Source organism: Phascolarctos cinereus, unplaced genomic scaffold (genome assembly GCF_003287225.1).
Source record: "Phascolarctos cinereus isolate Bilbo 61053 unplaced genomic scaffold, phaCin_HiC Scaffold_3;HRSCAF=262, whole genome shotgun sequence".
NCBI classification, from domain to species: Eukaryota; Metazoa; Chordata; class Mammalia; order Diprotodontia; family Phascolarctidae; genus Phascolarctos; species Phascolarctos cinereus.
The window spans coordinates 29,412,785-29,433,366 of record NW_027555736.1 but is presented as its reverse complement, the minus strand read 5'-3'; the positions used below and the strand labels follow the sequence as shown (position 1 = coordinate 29,433,366).

The window sequence follows — 20,582 nt, the reverse complement described above, 5'->3', positions numbered from 1 at the left end:
AAGGGACCTTAGAGATCATTTAGTCTAAATTTCCCATTTTACAGATGAGGAAACTGAGGCCTTAAGAACTAACATGACCTCTGTATGATCCCACAGTTGCTAAGTTGCAGAACAAGGATTCCAACTCAGGTCTTCTGACTTCACATGCTCTTTGTATTATTCCAAGTTGCTTCCAAGTAATTTTTCCTTGTTGGTTCCCCTACCTTCTGAGATCTGGAACTATCAGCAAGGCAAGAACAAGGATTCCTAAGATGTTCTACTCTAAGCAGAAGGAGTTTAGAAGAATTCTGGATAGTTGAAGTCACTCATCTTGAGAATATTTTTGCCTCAGTGTCATTTTCCTCATCTGTCTTGGTAAGGCAATATCCTTGTCCTCTTAGGCGATACAGTGTCCCTGAAATCCCATCACTTGGTTTTCCTTGTTTCGTCCTCATCCCAATACTCTCTGTTGTGTGCAACCACAAAGCTGTAGACTTCCACCCAGGTGTAGAGCATCTTCAATACCACACATCTTTCCATCCCTTTTACTGGATTTGTTTTATTTGGACAAAGTACATCATTCTATTGGGATGTTCCAGTCATTCCAGTTTGCCAATGCTGATTATAGCTCCTGTTTACCTGGTGCTAGAAACTCTTGAAACAACCAAGTAAGGTTGGTAATGCAATTATATTGTTGTTTGGTCATTTTCAGTACTATCTGACCCATTGTGACCCCATTTTGGGTTTTATTGGCAGAGATATTAAAGCGATTTACTATTTTCTCCTCATTTTACAGACAAGGAACTGAGGCAAACAGAGTTAAGTGACTTGCCCAGGGTCACACAGCTGGAAAGTGTCTGAGGTCAGATTTGAACTCGGGAAGATGAGACTTCCTGACTCCAGTCCTGGTACTTTGTCCACTCTGTCACCTAGATGCTACATGGGTATAGTTACTCCCTTTTATATAGGTGAAAAGTAGAAATTAGTTGAAATAATTTGCCCAAAGTCATACGGTTGGGTAAACGTGAGATCTAGGATTAGAACCCAGATCTTTTGGCTAAAAGTCCAATGTTCTTGTGCCCTGAATCAACCTTTCCTTGGTTTCAGTGATACCCATGATATTATTTTGTTTGCCTCTCTTAGTTACAGTTTCAAGTTTACTTGGGTTTATTGCCTATGTTTGGTGGATGGTTATATAGATGTCCAAGGACATAAGTATTTTTCATGATCTCCTTCATCGTTGTTTTCTCTTGAGAATTACTGGGTACCACTCTTACAGAGCGTTCTTGCTATGTTTTGCCTGTGGTCCTCCAGAGGATCTGGTTTTACAGTTTTAGCTGGATATTTTTCTTCTTCTCCCCTTAAGTATCCATTTATAGCACTCTTTATCAGGCTGGCAAGTCTCTTGCTTAGCAAGCTTTTCCTTGTATTCTCAAGATTAACATCATCCTTTGCCCATCATTCTGGTGTAGGAGGAGGCCATGGTCCAGAAAACCAAACTGTTTTGTGATGCCACCTACATGGCTATTTCCATCCTATATTCAATCTAACCCAACCCAACAAGAATGTATTACTCACTTACAACATATGAGACGCCATGCTAGGTCCTAGGGCTACAGCGATAGAAACAACCACAATTCTGATCCCAAGAAGCTTGAATCTCAGTTTTCTAATAGAGAATGGGAATAATGATAATGGTTCTCTTTAGTGCGCTCTGTCCAGAAGACTTGTAAGTGCAGTTCTGAGGGGTTTAAGTGACTTGAATTCCTGGCATTTAAGGCACCCCCCCCACTCCAATGGCACTCTATCTTTCCAGTCTTCTCTCATCTCATTATGTTCCATAAACTCTTTAGCTTTTCCAAACTAAAGTAGGTTCTGATTCTCAACATACCTTGAATTCTGATGGTTCTTTGTATTCCCACCCCTTCTTAAATGCTCCTACCTCCATGTAGCTTCCTTTGATCCCCTTGTTTTGCGGCCTTTCCCCATCAAAACTCATAACATTCTATGTGAACCTCTCTAACTCACCATGTAATATTGTACATAACAGTTATCTAATCCCTTTACTTGACCATAAGCTCCACGAAGCAAGAACTGGGAACCAAAGGAGTGTCATCAAATGTTTGTTACTTTTAGGACATCTCATTCCCTGAGGATGTACCTATAGCTTTGAAAAATATCAGTCTAGGTCTGTTTTTGTGTATTGCTAGATTTCTCTTGCTTTTCTTACCCTTACTGAATTATGGCTTCTCTGCTGAGATTGTCAACAGCACAGAATTCCTGTTGAGCATTTGGCTGGCTCTGTGTCTCTTTTCAAGGACATAGGCTGAGACCTCCAACTGGTTTAAACATGGGCCCCTTAACAGTCATGAATGTAATAACAACTTCCAGTCCTTACTGGCCAGGGTTGTATTAAAAGATGGTTATATTCAGGAATTCCTGATTATGCACTTCGAAAAAGTAAATTGTTCCTTGAGGAAATCCAAGATTGTGCCAAGTTGAAACTGAGCCAACGCAGGGGTTAGAGGGGGGAGAGGGAGCAGAGAGGGAGCTCAACATTGTCTTTCCTCTGGATACAGAGAAGGACCTGCAGCAAATCTATTGATTTGAATTGGGTTGTTGTTGCATTGACTTCGACATTCTTGCTATTTTGAATGATTTTTTTAAACGACATTTTTAAATGTATTTTATTATCATTCTAACTGGCTTAGGCCACATTGCTGATTAATCAATAAAAATTTATTCAGCACCCGTTCTGTACCAGGCATGGTGTTAAGCACTGGGCATACACATAGACAAGTGAGGCGGTCGCTGTTCTTTCGAAGCTTATCTTTGACTGATGGCCCCTCATGGGTCATAATTCTCTTCCATGAAATTGGAGCTCAGGTTGACATTATAGGCCTTAGAATCACAGCGTCTTGGTTTGGATGGGACTTGAGAATCATCCAGTCCATCTAGGCCAAGGTCAGAAGCCCCTCTACAACAGAGCACACAAATTGACCTCAAGGCTTTGCATGAAAACCTTTTTTGGAGTGCATCCACCATCTGCTGAGGTGGCCCATTCTATTTTTTGATATGAAATTTGTCCTTACATTAAACTTCAATTTACCTCCATGCAACTTCTACCCATCACTGCTTGTTTGCTCTCTGGGGTCAGCAAGAACATTTCTGATTATTTTCCCATAGGACAGTGCTTTATATACTTGAAAATAGCTATTATATCCCCCGTTCCTGATCCTGAGTCTTCTCTATGTTAAACACCCCCAGTTCCTTTGGCTGATTCCTGTATAGTATGAGCTTTTCTTTCTTGGTTTCTCTCCTCTGGATGCATTCTAGCTTATCAATTTCCTTCCTGGGATTTTAAATCAAGGACCTTAGAGATCATTTAGTCCAGGGGTACGGAACCTGCAGCCTTAAGGCCACATGTGGCCCTCTAGGTCTTCAAGTGTGGTCCTTTGACTGAATCCAAATTTCACAGAACAAATCCCCTTAATAAAAGGATTTGTTCTGTAAAACTTGGACTCAGTCAAAAGGCTGCACCCGAGGACCTAGAAGGCCACATATGACCTTGAGCCTGCAGATTCCCCATCCCTGATAGTTCCACCTTTCATTTTCCAGAGGAGAAAACTGAGGCGTGGAGAGACTTTCCCAAATCACCGAGATGCTAATGGCAGAGCCAGGATTAGAATCCAGGATTTTGATTCCAAATTCAGCGCTCTTTCCATCACTCTAATTCTCTTTGGACTTACAAAACTTGAGACTCAGTTATTTTTATTTTGAAGAAAGTCAGTGGGTTTGATCGTTATAGTGAACTTTATTTCCTGACTTTCATGCATTTCTTGTGCAATATTCAAAGTAGTTTAAGCACAATAAAAGGAAGTGTCGATTCCTGTGGGTTTTCGATGGAGCTCTGCTTATCTAAAGACAGGTAAAAGATTAGCATCGCCATGGGGAGTTGGCACACTATTTATCAACTCCTCCTTTTGAATGTGTTTTTAACATTTAATTTGGAAGTTGGTACTCCGAGTTTACAGGCTGAGCAATGGCTCTCCAAATGGGTGCTGTTTATTTTTCTTTCACAGAAAATCATTCATTCCTGTGTGGGCAGCTGAGTCTTTCTGAGGCCAGTCACTCTTGATAAGTGGAGTTCTGCAGGCGATGTTTTTTTCCCCCTCTTTCTGGGGTTTACTTTCAGGAGAGGGGGAAATGTTCTAAAACCCATTCTTACTGGAAGCATTATTGCGGTAGTTTGAAAAACCTTCGGTTTTAGCCATTAAGCCATTCTTATTTCAGACTCCATTCTCCATTCTAAAAATACCCTCCTTTCCTGCCTCTTACCCCTGCTGTGTCCTGCCCCTTTTCCAGAGCACTCCAAATTTGGAATCGTACTTGTACAAAACTTTAGACTTCCTAATTTATTGGCAGGAGGCTGCCGATTGGCAGGTGGCTTGGTGGATAGAGTACTGGGCCTGGAGTCAAGAAAACCTGAGTTCAAATCCAGCCTCAGATATCTTTGTGACCCTGGGCAAGTCACTTAACCCTGTTTGCCTCAGTTTCCTCATCTGTCAAATGAGCTGGAGAAGGACATGGCAAAGCACTCCAAAATCTTTGCCAAGAAAACCCCAGGCCAGTACTGGTGTGCTACAGTCCACCCATTTACTAAGAGCTGGACACAACGGAGCAACAAATTTATTAGTATCTCCTTGCCTGTGGTGTGGGAGGTGCAAAAGCTAATCAGCTGCACCTGAGTTTGACCTTCTCCTTCCCTATGAGACACCAGGCCTTCTGTTGTACTGCCGAATTACTTGTTATGTGGGACAACCTGCCTAGTCCCCTTTTGAACTTGGAGAAGGGTTGAGTGCCTGGCCTAATCTGGATGCTGCATCTGGAGGGAGCTTCTCATGCCGTCAATGACCTTTCTCTCTCCAGATCATTTTACCCGTGGCCTGTATGGTCCTTATTACTGAAGTTACAACCTATCCTGCTCCCCCTGGAGATCTGGCTACTACTATCTTTGTGACCCTCAACAAGTCTCTAACCTCTCTGAGGTTTAATTTTCTCATCTCTAAAATGGGCATAATAACATCACCTTCTTCACAGGGTTATTGTGAGGACCAAATGCAAATAATATAGAAAGAGCTTTGAAACCTTTGAAGTTCTATATGAATCATAGCTTTTATTCATGTTCCTTCTTTTTCAGTGACTAACATCCCTCTTATTAGAAATATGGAACTGGTTAAATCCTCTTTGCTGCTCTGAGGGTGATGTGGAAAGATCTCTAGGCAAGGAGTCAAAAGCCTTGGGTTCTAGAATCAGATCTGCTGCTAGCTGGCTATGCGACTTTAGGTGTTATTTTGCCTGGTGTAGACTCTAGCTCCCCCATATGGAAAATAGTGATGATGCTTGTCTCAATTTACCTCTCTTCAGCTAGGTGGTACAATGAATAGAATGCTGAACTGGGAATCAGGAAGACCCAAGTTCAAATCCTACTTTAGACATGTACTAGTTGTATGACCCTAAGTAATTCATTCAGCCATGTGGGCTTCAGTTTTCTTATCTATAAAATCATGTACTCCATGGCCTCCAAGGTCCCTTCCAGTTCCAAATATGTGATTCTATAATCATTTATGCTTTTTATAGTTGAAAGTTCTAAGTAAATGTGTGATATTTGTAATAATAATAATCGTAAGCCAGACAGATGTCACATTATATAATGTTTTAATGTTTACAAAGCACTTTATAAATGTTATCTCATTTAGAGACATCTCATGTCTTTCTATCTTCCACATACCTAGTGCAAAGCAGTTAATAAATGTCTGGTGAATGAATGAGCATGTTGTTACATCCTGTCCTAGGTATTATCTTTAAATGTCTCCAATGTCTTTACAATGGTGGTTGATATAAATGGAAAGAACACTCAGAAGGCATTTATTAAGGGCCTATTGTGTGCCAGGTATTGTGCTAAGCACCGAGACCACCCCCAACAATATCAATAACAACAACAGAAAATTGAATGCTGCATTAGTGTAATGACCAAACTTGACCCTGAAGAGAAAAGAAGGAAGTATGGAGGTGTGTGTGGGGACTACGGATGCAGAATGTTGCATGTACTGTCAAACTTGATTGATGTCTCGGTCAGTTTTGATAAAATGCTTCCCCCATTTTTTACTCTTTGTTACAGGCAATGACTATCTGGGTAGGGAAAGGGAGGGGGCCAGGATATGTTTGGAAAGAAAGCTGATATAAAAGCCAAAGATATCAATAAAAATCTAAAAGGAAATCTGTTGGCTGGGCCACTTTAGCTTGACTTTGTTCCATGCTTGGGTCACTCTTGCAATTCCTCTAATGGCTTCCTTATAGCAGAATGCACTTGGAATTGTGTTTCCATTTTCTGCCTCGGCAGAAACCATTTTGTTAATGAAAGACATTATCTGCCAGTGAGTTCTCTTGGAAAACACGTTTTGAAAGTTAGTGGCTATAGTTTGCAAAAACCAGCACAACTTATTTTCTGCCATAACACTTTGCTACTATTGTAGTAGGCATTGTATTTCTGTTATATATATTTCATTCTCTCTTCTCCCACTTTTCTGACCATTGTTGTGGTCTCCTTTGTTGGATTTGGAGTCAAGAAGATCTGGTTTTAGATCCTGTCTCTGATATTTATTAGTAAGGTGACCATTGGCAAATTGCTGAACCTCTCTGACCCTCAGTTTCTTTCTCTGTAAAGTGGGCATGATAACATCCACAGCACCTACCTTCAAAGATTTTTGTGATACTCAGATGGGATGACGTGGGTAAACCATCTGTGTAAATCTCTAAAGCACTATCTAGATGGCACATTGTCAGTATTGCTGTCTAGTTCCTGTCCTGCACACATGGCTACTCCCCCAAGGAAGACTCTTTTCTGGGTTTTCTTTTCTCCAATTTATAGATGCCCCAAATCATACCAGTATCAAATGTCAGAGCGGGGATATGACCCCAGTTTTTCTGAATACAAATCCAGTGCTCTTACCACCATTCCAATCTATTCTCTCTTCCTTGGTGACCTGTTGCTCTCTTGTGGGTTCACTGATCATCCCTATGCAAATGACTCTCTGCTCTATAAGTCCATCCTGAATCCATCTCCCAAACTTCTGTCCTACATCTCTCCCAATCTCTAGTGAGTTGGGGGATTTTGCTATCAGTATTATTATTTATAGCATTGCTGTTCTCACCGTCCTTTCCTGCTCTCCTAGTCTTCAGAATCTTTGGAGAGGTAGTGTGATGGATTGAAAATAGCCCTGGGTTCAGAGATGGAATGCATGCCTTCTGATGGCAGGCTGTGGTCACTGGCCCAAGGACCTTGGCTTGCCAGCTTCCTGGTAGATGGCATCTCTTTCCCAAGCCACCGTTCAAATCTTACTGCTTTGGTCCATTTTTCTTCATCCTCTCTCACTTTACTGCTAGTGCCCATATATATTTCATGAGCTCACAGGACATGCAATATGGAGAGAACGTTAACTTTGGCTTTCTTTTAAAATGCATTGTCAGAGAAAGGGGAAAAAATTATCTGGGAATGAGGAATAATGCTGGGTTAAACCAGCTGTTTGATGGCAAAGGCTTCTCTGCAGAGCAGCCTTTCAGGATCAGAATGAGAGCTGAGAGGAAGTAGCCCAACATTGTCTCCATTGTCGTACTTAGTGGAATGCTCATGTCATATCTTTTCCATAACGATATTTGATGAAAATCCCCCTGGGATGTTAAGAATGTGAACTCAGGTTCCCAGGATCTGCTTGTTGAGTTGAAGTGGCACAACTTGTCTTGGGTATCATTTTGTACTCAGCTCAGCATAGTAGTTCTAGGAGAATGTAATCTCCTTGAGGACAGGCACTGCTTCATATTTGTTTTTCCATCTCCAGTGGAACAACAAGCACTTAATTTAGGTTGTTGTTCAGTCATTTCAGTTGTGTCTGACTCTTTGTGACCCCATTTGGGGTTTTAAAACTTGGCAAAGATTCTCAAGTGGTTTGCTGTTTTCTTCTGCAGCTCATTTTACAGAAGAGGAAAATGAGGTAAATAGGGTCAAGTGACTTGCCCAGGGTCACACAGGTAGTAAATGTCTGAGGCTGGATTTGAACTCAGGTCCTCCTGACTCCAGGCCTGGTGATTTAACCACTGTGCAACCCGCCTACCCTTAACTTGATACAGGACTGTGGGATAGTAAGCCTAAAGCTGTAAAGGGCTTCAGAGGTGACTTAGACCCATGCTTTCATTTTCTACATGGAGAAACTGAGGCCCAGGGAGTTCAGTGACTTACCAAAGATCACATGAGGAGTGTCAGAGATGGGATTTGAACTGCATCCCTCTGATTTTAGAGCCAGTTGAATTGGGAACATCTGTAGTTCAGTGTGGACCATAGTGGCCTATGGACTCTTTCTCAGAATAAAGTTGTTAAATGAATAAAATAAAGTATGTAAGAATTCAAAGAAAACTAATGACGTCGAAATAAAAATTCAAGGTGTCCTAAAAATCTTAGTGCAATTTTAAGCTTATTAGCTTAAATAGAGGCTTACCCAAATTTTTATTTATTGAAGCTTAAAGTTGCATTAAAACTTTTGGGACACTTTTGTATTAAAAAAAAGTTCAAAGATTCCAGGTTAAGAAGATCTGTTTCAAGGAGATAACTGTGGAGCTAACATTTTGAATTGAGTATGTATTTTTAAAAGTACCCAAACTAAACTGAACTTTAAGAGATTTATAGTTTCATATACAGTCTCCTTTTCTGTTCCTTTTATATAGAAATAGGTGTTTTTTTGTTTTTGTTTTAGTTTGGAGCAACAGCAGCAATAACAGAATCTTCCCTCCCTCAACTCTGTATCTTGGGCTATACAAGCAAAGACTGTAATGGAGTGAAATCTTACCATGGTTGTTAGTTCGGAGAATGTTTTGCTGGGTAGCAGTGGAACCAGGAAGCTTAAGGCACTGGTTTAAGGACTCCTGCCTCTTTGGAGGTGAATCTTCAGATCCTTCTGTGGTCTGATGTTTCTAAGAGCTTGCCAGATGCACATCCATGCTATCCCAACACATTTTTATGTGGGAAAGACCTCTTGTTCAATACTGAGGGGAGTATAATGAAAGAAAATGGCATAGTCTCTGTCCTCAGACAGTCTGCATTTTAGCAGGAGGGATAGAACACATCTACAAATGACCATTACAATATGACAGAATATGATAGGGGCAAAGGAGAACTTGACTGAGTGCCATGTGAGAGTTGAGGAAAGGGTTACAATTTTTATCTGGAGGTGGGTGGTAGCATTAGTTTTGGTATCAGAGAGGGCTTCTTGAAGGAGGAGGCAGCTGAGTTGGGCTTTGAAGACAAGGGAGGATTTCAAAAGATGGAGATGGTGATAGTGGGGGAGCTCAATTTAATTGTTGGTTCTGGCCATTCTGTTGTATGGACATTTTGGTTTCTGGGCAGGGGGGTAGAAAAAAGAACATTTGTGTATGGTACCCTGACAAAATCAGTTTAAGAAGAAACACAGTCAGTCTAATAAAAGAGGGAGATGTTGACTGTTTAGAGAGTGCTAGAGAGAGAACAGAAGTAAAAAGCTTTTGGCAAAAGCTAAAGGTGGGGATGGCTACAATGCATTAAAGTCCACTAGCTCATTTACAGACAGCTGTTTTTAGGGCTTTGAAGGTTATAACTGAGAAATTATAAACCCAATAACTAGGTACTTTGAGGCAATTATGAATAAGAACCATGGTGGGGGGGATTATACCTGACCGAAAAGTGGGCATTTTGATTTTCTCTTCATAAGGTAGAGATGAGTCACTAAATACTAGCAGTTCCTGCTCTGGGGCATTATAAATGAGAAGGTAAACACAAGAGGAGTCAGAAGAAGGTAACAAGAAAAACTTCCTCAGGGAAGAAAGAATATATAAGTTGGCAGGATTTGAGCACAGCTGACAGGCATGCATGTGAGGAACTGTCGGATTGGAGGCAACTTCTGTTGGGAACTGATTGGAGGAATGCGGAATCTTCCTCCTTTGTGAGGAGCTGATTGGGCTTATAGTCATTTAGCATTCTCTACATCTGAGAGAGATGAAATCTCTCAGGAACTTGCCTGTGTTTCCCTTTACTGTGATCTGTGGCTTGAGAGGGAGAAAATAGAGGGTAAAGGGATTAGCATTGACATTGTCATGAGTTATACTGGTTGAAGAAGAGGTATAGCTTTGCTGATAGATGGTTGGAGAAAACTATCCTCTGCTATTGGAAGAAGAGGCTTGAGAGAAGACAAACCCCACAAGGGCTTGCCTACAATGCTCTTTACTTCCTTTTTTTTTGGATTGAGAAGGGAAAACCCCTTGTATCCCATAGAGAGTAGACTTGATTAACTTGGATGATTCCAAACTTAAGAGAATTGCTCTTTTTCATTGAAAGATTATAATGTTGATATATTTTTTTTTCTAAAAGAGCATAATGCTTTCTTAATGCATTTCATGTTCTTATGTGAAAAGATCTTGACATTGCTATAGTACCCCTAAGATAGCAGAGGAGGCTTTGTTTTTGATTAGCCAGAGATATGAGGTACAGACTATTCCGCAAAAAGATCATAGACATGAAGATCTTCAATTCAGAGTTGTGAGTTGCCCCAAGCACATGAATCTCCTTGTTCACGTGCCTCACTGTTAGGTTTCTGTGTGTGCTCACTCTCCACCATGGACTTGGTATGCATTGGTGGGAGAGCATCACCCAGGCTCATGGATAGACTGTTCTATTTTAATTAGTCTTTGAGTAAAAGTTTGCACCATCAACTCTGTCATGTAAGAAACAATTACCAAACAATAAGGCACAAGCAAGATAAATGTTTGTAAATGGTCTAAAAAAGATGTTACTCTTAGCACCTTTTACCATTTCCCCATTACTGTCACCATAAAAATAGAAAGAGGGCTATTTAGGATTGAGGACTATTTTGTAATTTTTCTTATTTCATTGGTTGGCATGACCCCAAATCTTAAATAATTCGTACCTTATTTGTGAGACTCTTTGAACAAAGCTGGACTTTTCCTCAATGAGGAGAAGTCTGTCAGACTGCAAGGAGAAGTTATCCTGCTTGGCAGGGATTGCACTCCTGGCATAGCTTTCCTGAACTCAGGATCACCATCATAACAGAATGAAGCACCAGAGTAGGGTTTTTGTCAGGTTTAAGGCATTTTAAAAACCATATAAAATGCAGACAGTAAGGGATGATGATAAAAAATTTGAGCTAAAACCTCCCTCTTATTGAAACTTTGACCTTCAGTGAAATGATCTAGTAGTAGCATGCTTTCCATCCTTTTGCTCTTTTTTCTTTTGCTGTAGCCATAATACATTGGAAACATCTCTATTAATTTTTTATTTTACTTTGAAGCCTCACAAATATGTTTTTTTCCTTTAATATATCTTGTATAACATAGTGAAGATATGGAGATGATGTGCGAAAGAATCTTTTTTTTTTTTTAACAGGGAGACTGCAGAGAATAGAGCTTGGTTCAGTACTATTCAATTCAATCCAAACAAGCATTTGTTAAGTGCCTATGGTGTACCAGGCAATATACTGGTCACTTGAGATGCAAAGACAAACACAAAATAATCCTTGTTATTGAGGAGCTTGCATTCTCATGGGAAAGGGGTAGGGGAATTAATTAATCACTAGGCATTTATTAAGGATCTACTATGCGTCAAACACTATGCAAGTCCCTGGACACTGCATATACACAGCTAACTAAATCTGAGGTAATCTGTGTGTGTGGGAAGATCGTCTGAGGAAAGCAGAGGTGATAGAGGGCACGAGAGCTGAGCTTTGAAGGGCCATAAGGATTCTGAAAGGTGTCGTTAAAGAGGGAGAGTGCTACAAGTATGGGAGATGGCAGAATGGAGTGAAAGTTTCTCTCTTCTTTTTTTTTAAATGATTGTACGTAAGGCAGTGCAATATGAGAATATGGGCATAAATGATATATGTAAAGACACAGTGGGAATTATTTACAAATGATACACCTTAGAATTTTTGATTACAAACCTCTAAGGTGGGTCTTGGTTCCATAAAATCAGCAACTAATTCAATTTTTATAAGCCTTCTTTTTGCCTACTTGATTATTAGGAATTGAATGATAAAAGTCCTGTGACTTGCTATAATTTAGCTCATCAACATTTTTCTCACCTGCTGCTTAAAAATAAAAATGAGAGAGGGGATTTTTCCACTCTCCCACTGAAGAGTATTCTGATCCCTAGAACTGGTTTCATAGCTTAATTGCTTGGGAAGTGGAAATGTACAACTGCTTCTTGAAGGCTCCAGTTTTAATTTTGTGATTGAAATACCAGGCTTTGAGCCATTTCAAAAAGAAGATATTGGACCAGTCTTCTTGGCTGGAGCTCGTAATGTGACCAATTCTGCCTAAATATCTCTATGGAGGGAGGCCTAGTCTGTTCCAGTCTAGCAAAATATCATGAGAGCAGCCACTTTTTCATAAATCATGGGCTTTGGTAATTGGAATTTGAGAGGGCTTTTAATGGTTCTCCCCAAAGCTTTCCCATTGTGGTTTGAAAGAGTACACTCACCATAATTTATTCTTTTAAGGCACCAGTGCATATTAAAATGTGACAGTATTTTTTAATGAAGTGAGTTCTTTTTGTTGGGATGGGAACCGAAATTGCTTCTTATCCATAATTCAACTTGTAATTGTGCATGTAATACTAATGACAACAACAATCACATTCTGGAGTTATGCTTTAGCTGCCAACTTCTTATCATCACAACTAATTATTCTTTTTCATTTTGTAAGATAATGGGATGTCAGTTGTTAACCCCATATCACAGATGGTAGAAACTGAGGGTTGGAAAGTTGAATGACTTTCCTTTCTTGCCTAGGATTGTATAAATGTTGGCTCCATTGGGGTTACTTAGAGATGACCTAGTCCACTGCTGTCATTTTACAGAGGAGAGGAAAGTGACTTGCCTAAGGTCACATAGCTAGCATGTGGCAGAGTTGGGTCTTGAACCCAGATCTTTTGACTCCCAAGTAAGCAGGGCTTTCCTGTTATACCACAGCTTTCCTCCAAATAGTAGGTAATAGGATATCTCACAGAGCTGTGAGGGACCTTCGAGGCCATCTGATCCAATCCCCTTAGATGATGGATGAGGAAATTGAGACCCGGGGTGGTTAAGCAGCTTCTTCAGGGTCTAGAGGTAGTAAATATCAATGGTAGGAGTTGAACCCAGATCTTCTGATTTCACTAAAATCCGTGCTTTTCCCACAGCAGCACATGTGTTTGATTGACCTCCTGATTTGTTTTCGTTTTTACTTTGCAGTTTCAGAAGACATTTGAGTCCCTCAAAAATGCATCCAACAAATCTGATCTGCAGAAGACCTACCAGAAACTTGACAAGGAGCTAGAAAATCTGGATTATTTGGCTCACAAACGCCAGCAGGTAAAAAGAAAAAGTCATGAACAATGGGAGAGTTGAATATTTTGTGTCTTCTTGAATGTCTTAATTCACCTTTATACTTGTCAGTTTCCTTGGAGGAGAACTTGGCAGTGATGGTTCCCAGGGACTTGGTCCAAAAATACATGAAAAAATGGAGGCGTACCATACCGACACAGTGTAGCATTTCAGCCTCATTCTCAGCCTCTCTCTGGGTTTATTTATCCCTTATCCCTCATTCTGATTCCCCTGCCAATTTATGAGGGTCTAGTTACCCATGAGAAAAGAAGGGAGTTTTGGCTGTTATTGGAAAGACTGAACTTATTTTTGGGATTTATTAAAGATCAGTTTGAGGAGAAAAAAAACCATAGGGAGATTTCATATATGGGTATACAAAATAAGGAAAGAAAATCACGTTGAAAAAGATCCCCATGTGAGTTGACAATTAGTATGTCTGATTTACTTTTGAAATCTAGTTAAATGGGAACATTTAAATAGAGTATCCGGTATCTAAGAGGGATAACATGCCTTCTGAGTACTTGAAGCAGCCACAAAATGCCTTCTCTGAAGCATTTGTTCTTCCTTCTCTACGCCTCAAATTAAGATGAAAAGAGAAAACTTGCTTTTCTAGGTCTTGTTTAGAGCCAGAATTTGGTGGTCATGTTCTGTTGACAGTCCCATGCTTCATGTTCACATCCATGATGGTGGTGAACCCTGAAATTCTGCCCTGTGTCAGGATTCACTGTTTCGATGCCACTGAGGTTTTTTCTACTTAAGTTTTTTCAGTTTTTAGATTACCACTAGGTGTCAGGGTTGGCCAACACTTCAGTTACTATGGCCCCCCCCCTCTCAGCCCAGGCTGTTTGCTGTTTAAATTAGAAAATGTATCAGACTGCATGAAATTTGGGAATGTGTGCAGTGATGGATGGCATCTAGAAACATGACTAATTAGCTTGCCTGCATGGTTGGGTGCTGAGTTCATTACTAAGGAGAGCTTACTTTAGCATAGGGATGAATGTTACTGTCTTGACTGGCATGGCCTAGGTCCAAGTTTTGGTCCCGTTGGATGGGGCCTTTCATAGCAAGGATTCTTATTCTAGGTAATTGGTCATTATTGTTCATTCTAGGACAATATCCTTTGGAAGAGGACTGTTTTTGCCTTTTATTTGTAAAACCTAGAGCCTGGCACATTGTAAACACCTGATAAGTGCTTGCTGACTGACTGATGGAAAGATGGGAGAATAGAATGCTTGTTGTAGTCATAGCTTCACTTCTCAGAAAAGATTAATATCAGAGCAGCTCACATTTGGATAGAGGGTTAGCCTGGGATTCTGGAGAACCTGGGTTCAAATCTTGTTTTTAACACATATGGGCTATGTATTCCTGGGCAAATCACTGAACCTCTCGGTGCCCTAGGCAACTCTTCAAAACTCTAAGTTAAAGGAGAGTTGCTTATCTGCATCTGTGAAGTGAGTTTCCATATTGGGAATTCCCAATATTGATGGAATTACTCCATCCAGCAGGTCTCTTACTTCGTATCAAAGAGAATAGAGTTAGAACTAAAAGGAAACTTAGCCATTTTGTCCAACCCCTTCATTTTACAGATGAGGAAACTGAGGTGTAGAGATGTCACATAACTTGGGGGGGGGGTGACACAGGCAGCAGCAAGTTGGATTTGAATCCAGGTTCTCTGACTCCATATCCAATGTCTTACATAACTACCATTTACAGAATTAGAGAATTGCCTGAGCTTTGAAGAGGTTTAAGTGTTGCCCATGGTTACTGTTTGTAATTTATTTGAAACCTTCTCTCCTCTTCTTCGTCTACCCCAAACTGTCCTTTCATTATATCTCAGTGATTTTTGGGATATTTTTCCACTTTTCTTTTCAATAATTGCTTTTTTAGGGGATTATTTTTTAGGAGTGTTTCTACCAATCTGTCCCTTGGGTAGGGGAACAAATCCTTGTTTATTCCTCCAAAGACTGATCTAAATAATAGCCTTGCTAGGTAATGGGGGTGGAGATAGTGACTGATTAGGTGATGATTTGGAGAGAATGAGTCAAGTTGAAGGGAGGGGATGAGACCACATGATTCACAGTGAAATCTGAAGACTTTCTGGGTTCACTAGGACTGTGCTGGCTCGCTTCATTGGAGCTGAGCTATTTGGATACCTGAGTTCACTTGTACTGGTGAAAATCTTGGAACGAGCCCAACTTCATCATTGGTGCAATATTTTTGAGATCTAACTCAGAAAGTATAAAGGAAGATGAAAAGAATGGTGAGGGGGACTCAGAAATGATGGCAAAGATTCATCAAAGTAACTGCGGCTATTTCATTAGAAGACCTTGTCAGTGGTGGACATAGTAGGTGCTTAATAAATACTCGTTGACTGACTGAGGGTGGTAGGATTGAGTCTTTGTTTCAAAGGTTGTTGGCTGGAAGAGAATTAGGCACAAGTCACAGGACCTAGAGCTGCAAGGGACTTAACGGATCATAGGATCCAATCCCCCCATTTTACAAATGAGGAAACTGAGGCCAATAGGTGGTGAAATGACTCATTCCAGCTCACTTAGTTAGCTGCTGGGATTTGAAAGCGTGCTTTCTACCACTAAGCTGAGTGTTCTTCTCTCTATGCCGCACTGCTCCTTGGCTCCATGGACAGAAGGTGGAACCATTTATGGAAGCTACAAAGAGTTAGATTTTTGGCTCAATATGAATAATAATTTTCTTACAATGAGAATTGTCCAAAAGTGTAGTGGGCTACCTTGAGGAGCTGTGAAATTTAGGCCTGGAAGGGATATTAAAGTCAGTAAGTCAGGTAATCAATAAACATTTATTAAGCACTCTACTACATGCCGGGCACTGTGCTAAGCACTGAGGATTCAAAGAAAGGACTCCCTGCTCTCATGGAGCTCACAGTCTAATTGAGGAAATAGCGTTCAAATCATGTATAAACAAACTCTGGACAGGATAAATAGGAAATAATCAACAGAGGAAAGACGTTAGAATTAAAGGGGAATCAGGAGAGATTTTCAGTGGAAAGCGGGACTTTAGCTGGTACCGAAGAAGGCCAGGGAAGCCAGGAGGTAGAGATGAAGGGGGTGATGGTTATAGAAACTGAGGTTTTGAAAGGTTTTGATTTTCCTATAATCAGAAAGGTAGCAAGTATTAAGGAAGGATTGGAACCAAGATCATCCTTACTCCATGTTTAGCACTATATAGTATGTGAGAATGCCTTTCTAGTGGTTGATTCTCTACTACCAGCGATCTTCAAGTGGAATCTGGGTGACTAGTTGTCAGGCTATTGTAGAGGGGATTTCTATTTAGACAGATAACACTTGAGGTCCTGTCCAACTCTGAGAGTCTATCATTTTAAGCAGTAATTTCTTTTTTTTTAAACAACAATTTCTGAGATTCTCTCTGATTTTTGGGAAAAGGAACAAGCATTCAACCTAACAATATAGAGTGTTAACTCTCATTTTTCCTTCTACCACTAAGGTTTTGAACTCTTACAAAACTCATTCATTCTTCAGAGTTTTCTGGATCCATTTGGTTAGGAATCATAGCTTATATTTGTCAACTTTGCTCTCTTGGGAGAACTCACTGTGTTGACATGGTATGTACACACTATTGTATAATGGCTACTCATTTACCTATATACCCCAATACCAGAGCTCTCCTACTTATCATTAATGCTCCATTTTAGATTGGCTGATCTCACTGGCCTCCAATGAGGGTATACCATATCTGACTCTTTAGGGTTGCTTACACCCGCCCCACTACTGACATGTTCTTCTTCCTTGTCACACATCCACATTCTAGAATTATTAGCTTTAGAGATGAAAGAGACCTTAGAAAACTTTGCAGTCCAACCTCAACATTTTTACTGATAAGAAAACTGAGGCCAGAGATTGTTTTTCTTTTCTTTTTTTTTTTTTTTAGGCCAGAGATTGAAAGTGATTTTGGAGTAAGTTGTAGAGTTAGAATTCAAATCCAGATCTTTTTGCCTCTGAATCCATTGTCTTCTGATTTGATTCATGATGTCTTTTATCTAATCATTGTCTTATATGTCAATCTAATTCCATCCCTCTTTTTAGGCCCACTCAGTTCTCATCTCCTTCATGCAGAGCTACCCAACTCTGCCACCAGCTTCCAACACAGCATGTGTATTCACACTTAATGGGTGTTTGTTGAATAACTGAAAGACTGACTCATTTCCTAGCCAGCTCTTTCTTAATCTTGTACATAGGCTGAAGTTTGTTCTTCAATCTAGCATTTGATTTTATTTCAGCATAACTGAAAGTTACTCATTTTAAGTTACATGTAAACTACAGTGTAAAATTTGTGGAGGTTTAATGCTCACTTGTCTGAGATGTTATTGAGGTGAATTCTGCTCAGGTGTGGTTGGTACGAGATGCCCTGACTCTGATGTTCTTTGATTCTGTAGTTGAAAAATTTCTCCCTTCAGATAAATGATAGAATAAATAACTAGCATATTGCTTGGCACATAGTAAACACCAAATCATTGAATACCAGGCATACCAGTCTATGACTCTATCTATATATCTATCTCTCATCTATCTCTGTTTATCAGATAGCTATATATCTTGATCATCATTATCTAGCTAGATTTTAGGGTTGCAAAGGACTATAGAGGTCATCTAATTTAAGTTCAGCTCTCTGATCATAGATTTTGAGTTGGAAGGGTCCTTAGAGGTCACCAAGTCCAACTCTATCATTTCACAGATGAGGAAACTGAGGCTGAGAGACATTTACTGACTTAGCTAGGACCATACAGGTGCTAAGCAATAGAGCTGGGATATAAAGCTGGCTTCTTTGGCTCCAGATGCAGCACTCTTAGAACTACCCCAAAATATTCCAAGAGAGGTGAAGTGTTTTGCTCACCAGGGATACATGGTGAATGAGTAATAGAGCTGAAACTAAAGACTGCATCTCCAACCCTTTCCACTATACCAGATTGCCTCAGTTACAACATAGAAGTAAACAAGTTAGACAGTCACCTAGAGTACTACATAAGAATGCAAAATAATAGCAATTACTTTTCAATAAATGGATATATTTTGAATGCCAGAAAATTCTAGCCTCCATGACACACAGGTTTTTAATTATTAATATTTCAGTTGCACATGGATAAAGATAAAGGTGGACAAGGTTAGAAAGCTAACCTTAGGAAGACCTGAGTTTGAAATCTGCCTCCTCTACTTATGATCTATATGACCTTGAGCAAGTCAATGGACCTTTCTCAGTCTCACTTTGCTCACCTATAAAATGGGGATAATAGTTATACCTACCTTACAAGGCTGTTGTGCCAAATGTAGGCTACATATGTAAAGCACTTTGCAAACTGCAAATCACTGCATACACATTAACTATTATTAATAAGGCCTCTTTCTGACACAAACTAGCCAGGTAATCATGGACAACTCATGCAATTTCTCAGTGCCCCAAGCAACTTTCTCAGACCAAGTTATGGATGTTACTGCTCTGCATCAGTGGATGGAGCTCCCACACCAGGAGTTCCTCACATTGAGTAAATCACATGTATAGACCTTTTCCCGACAAAACCCAACATAATATGTGTGCTTGTACACATGTATGTATGAGCAATGATCAATTTTTACATAGAACACATGCAAAAATAGTGTCTAGTTCTGCTCATTTATAACCACTTTGAAGATACATACATACTTATTCCCTCCATGACTAGCACAAAGCCAGGCATGAAGTAGGTGCTCAAAGAATTAAACTGAGGAAGTTTTTTTTAAAGAGACTTGGCAGTTAGTACTCTATGTCATTGAATGTGTATAGAAAGAACAAGCCAATGCACCCCTCCCCCCCATGGGGGTATTTGGCCGTGACATATTAAAGGTGGCATGTCTTAGATAAAGGATAAAATTGAAGTCTTGAGTGCTTGTAGTCATGGTAATCTGTTGTGGAAGAAGGGTCCTAGACCCCATGTTCTGGCTGAGGGCCGGCTCTTGTAATTAAATATTGTGTACCTAAATTTCCCTGTTGTTTCGGTTGGATATCATTTAAAAGGACATCACACCTTCTTTTGAGAGGATTTTCAATGAACAATTGTTGCTTTCTTCATTGAGAAGACTGAGTTAATATTTGTAGATAACCCAACGGGGCATTGTTTATTTAGTACCTTGGAGAACGCCATTCAAATTGAAAAGAAAGTCAGCTGTGTGGATTTTCCTTCCTCCAGTCTTCTTTAGGTTACATGTTCTCATTGTCTTTAACTGATGCTTATATGGCATGACATCCAGTCTGCTCACCATACTGGTCATTTTCTTCTGAATATTTTGAGGCTTGCCCTTTCTAAAATGTAGTGCCCAGGGCTGATTTCTTCAGAAGGCACAGAGCAGCTTGTCCATTTGACTCTTTCTGCAGGACAATCCCAGTCCTGGTTTGCCATATTAGAAGTGGTCTGCAACTGTGTTTTAAAGATCTTCAAATGTGACTCAGCCCGCTGCACCTGGAAGGACAGCTCATTGGAAGGGCATGGATGCATTTCATAAGATAGATTGCCTCAAGGGTTTTAACGTTGGTGTACGTTGGTGCAGTAGGAGGTACGCTAGGTTTAGAGCCAGGGGACCTGGGTTTGAATCTCAGCTCTTCTATTTACTGTTCTTCTGACCTAAGTCACTTTTCCTCTCCAGCCCTCAACTTCCTCACTGGTAAAATGAGGAGATTGGACTAAATGAATCCTAAATCTATCATACTATGACAGTGTGATCCAACTGTTACCTTGGGCAGCTAGATGGCAAAGTAGACAGAGTGTTGGGCCTGGGGTTAGGAAGATCTGAGTTCAAATCTGGCTTCAAACATTTACTGTGTGATCCCATTTGCCTCGGTTTCCTCATCTGTGAAATGAGCTGGAGAAGGAAATGGCAAACTACTCCAGTATCTCTGCCAAAGAAAACACCAAATGGAGTCACAAAGAGTTAGACATGACTGAAAACCACTGAACAATAACAATAACTGTGACCTCAGATTGATAAAATGTAACACATAGACCTGACCAAATTGAAAACAAGACTACAGCAGTTTTCACGGTTCATGGTCTAGATAACAATCTTCCTTTAGACCGTCCTTCCCAAAATAAGCGCAGTTGTGACAAAACAATTTTAGCCA

At 40.2% G+C, this 20,582-nt stretch overlaps 1 protein-coding gene across 3 annotated transcripts in view; it reads left to right on the top strand.

The window, feature by feature from the left end:
* The window catches only part of CTNNA3 (catenin alpha 3), a 1,889,266-nt gene that overhangs the window by 117,137 nt on the left and 1,751,547 nt on the right, over positions 1-20,582 (top strand). For all 3 annotated transcript variants that reach the window (XM_020998213.2, XM_078150742.1, XM_020998214.2), the window contains exon 5: positions 13,308-13,427. In XM_020998213.2, coding sequence (XP_020853872.1) covers positions 13,308-13,427 — 120 coding nt within the window. The remainder of the gene's footprint in view (positions 1-13,307; positions 13,428-20,582) is intronic.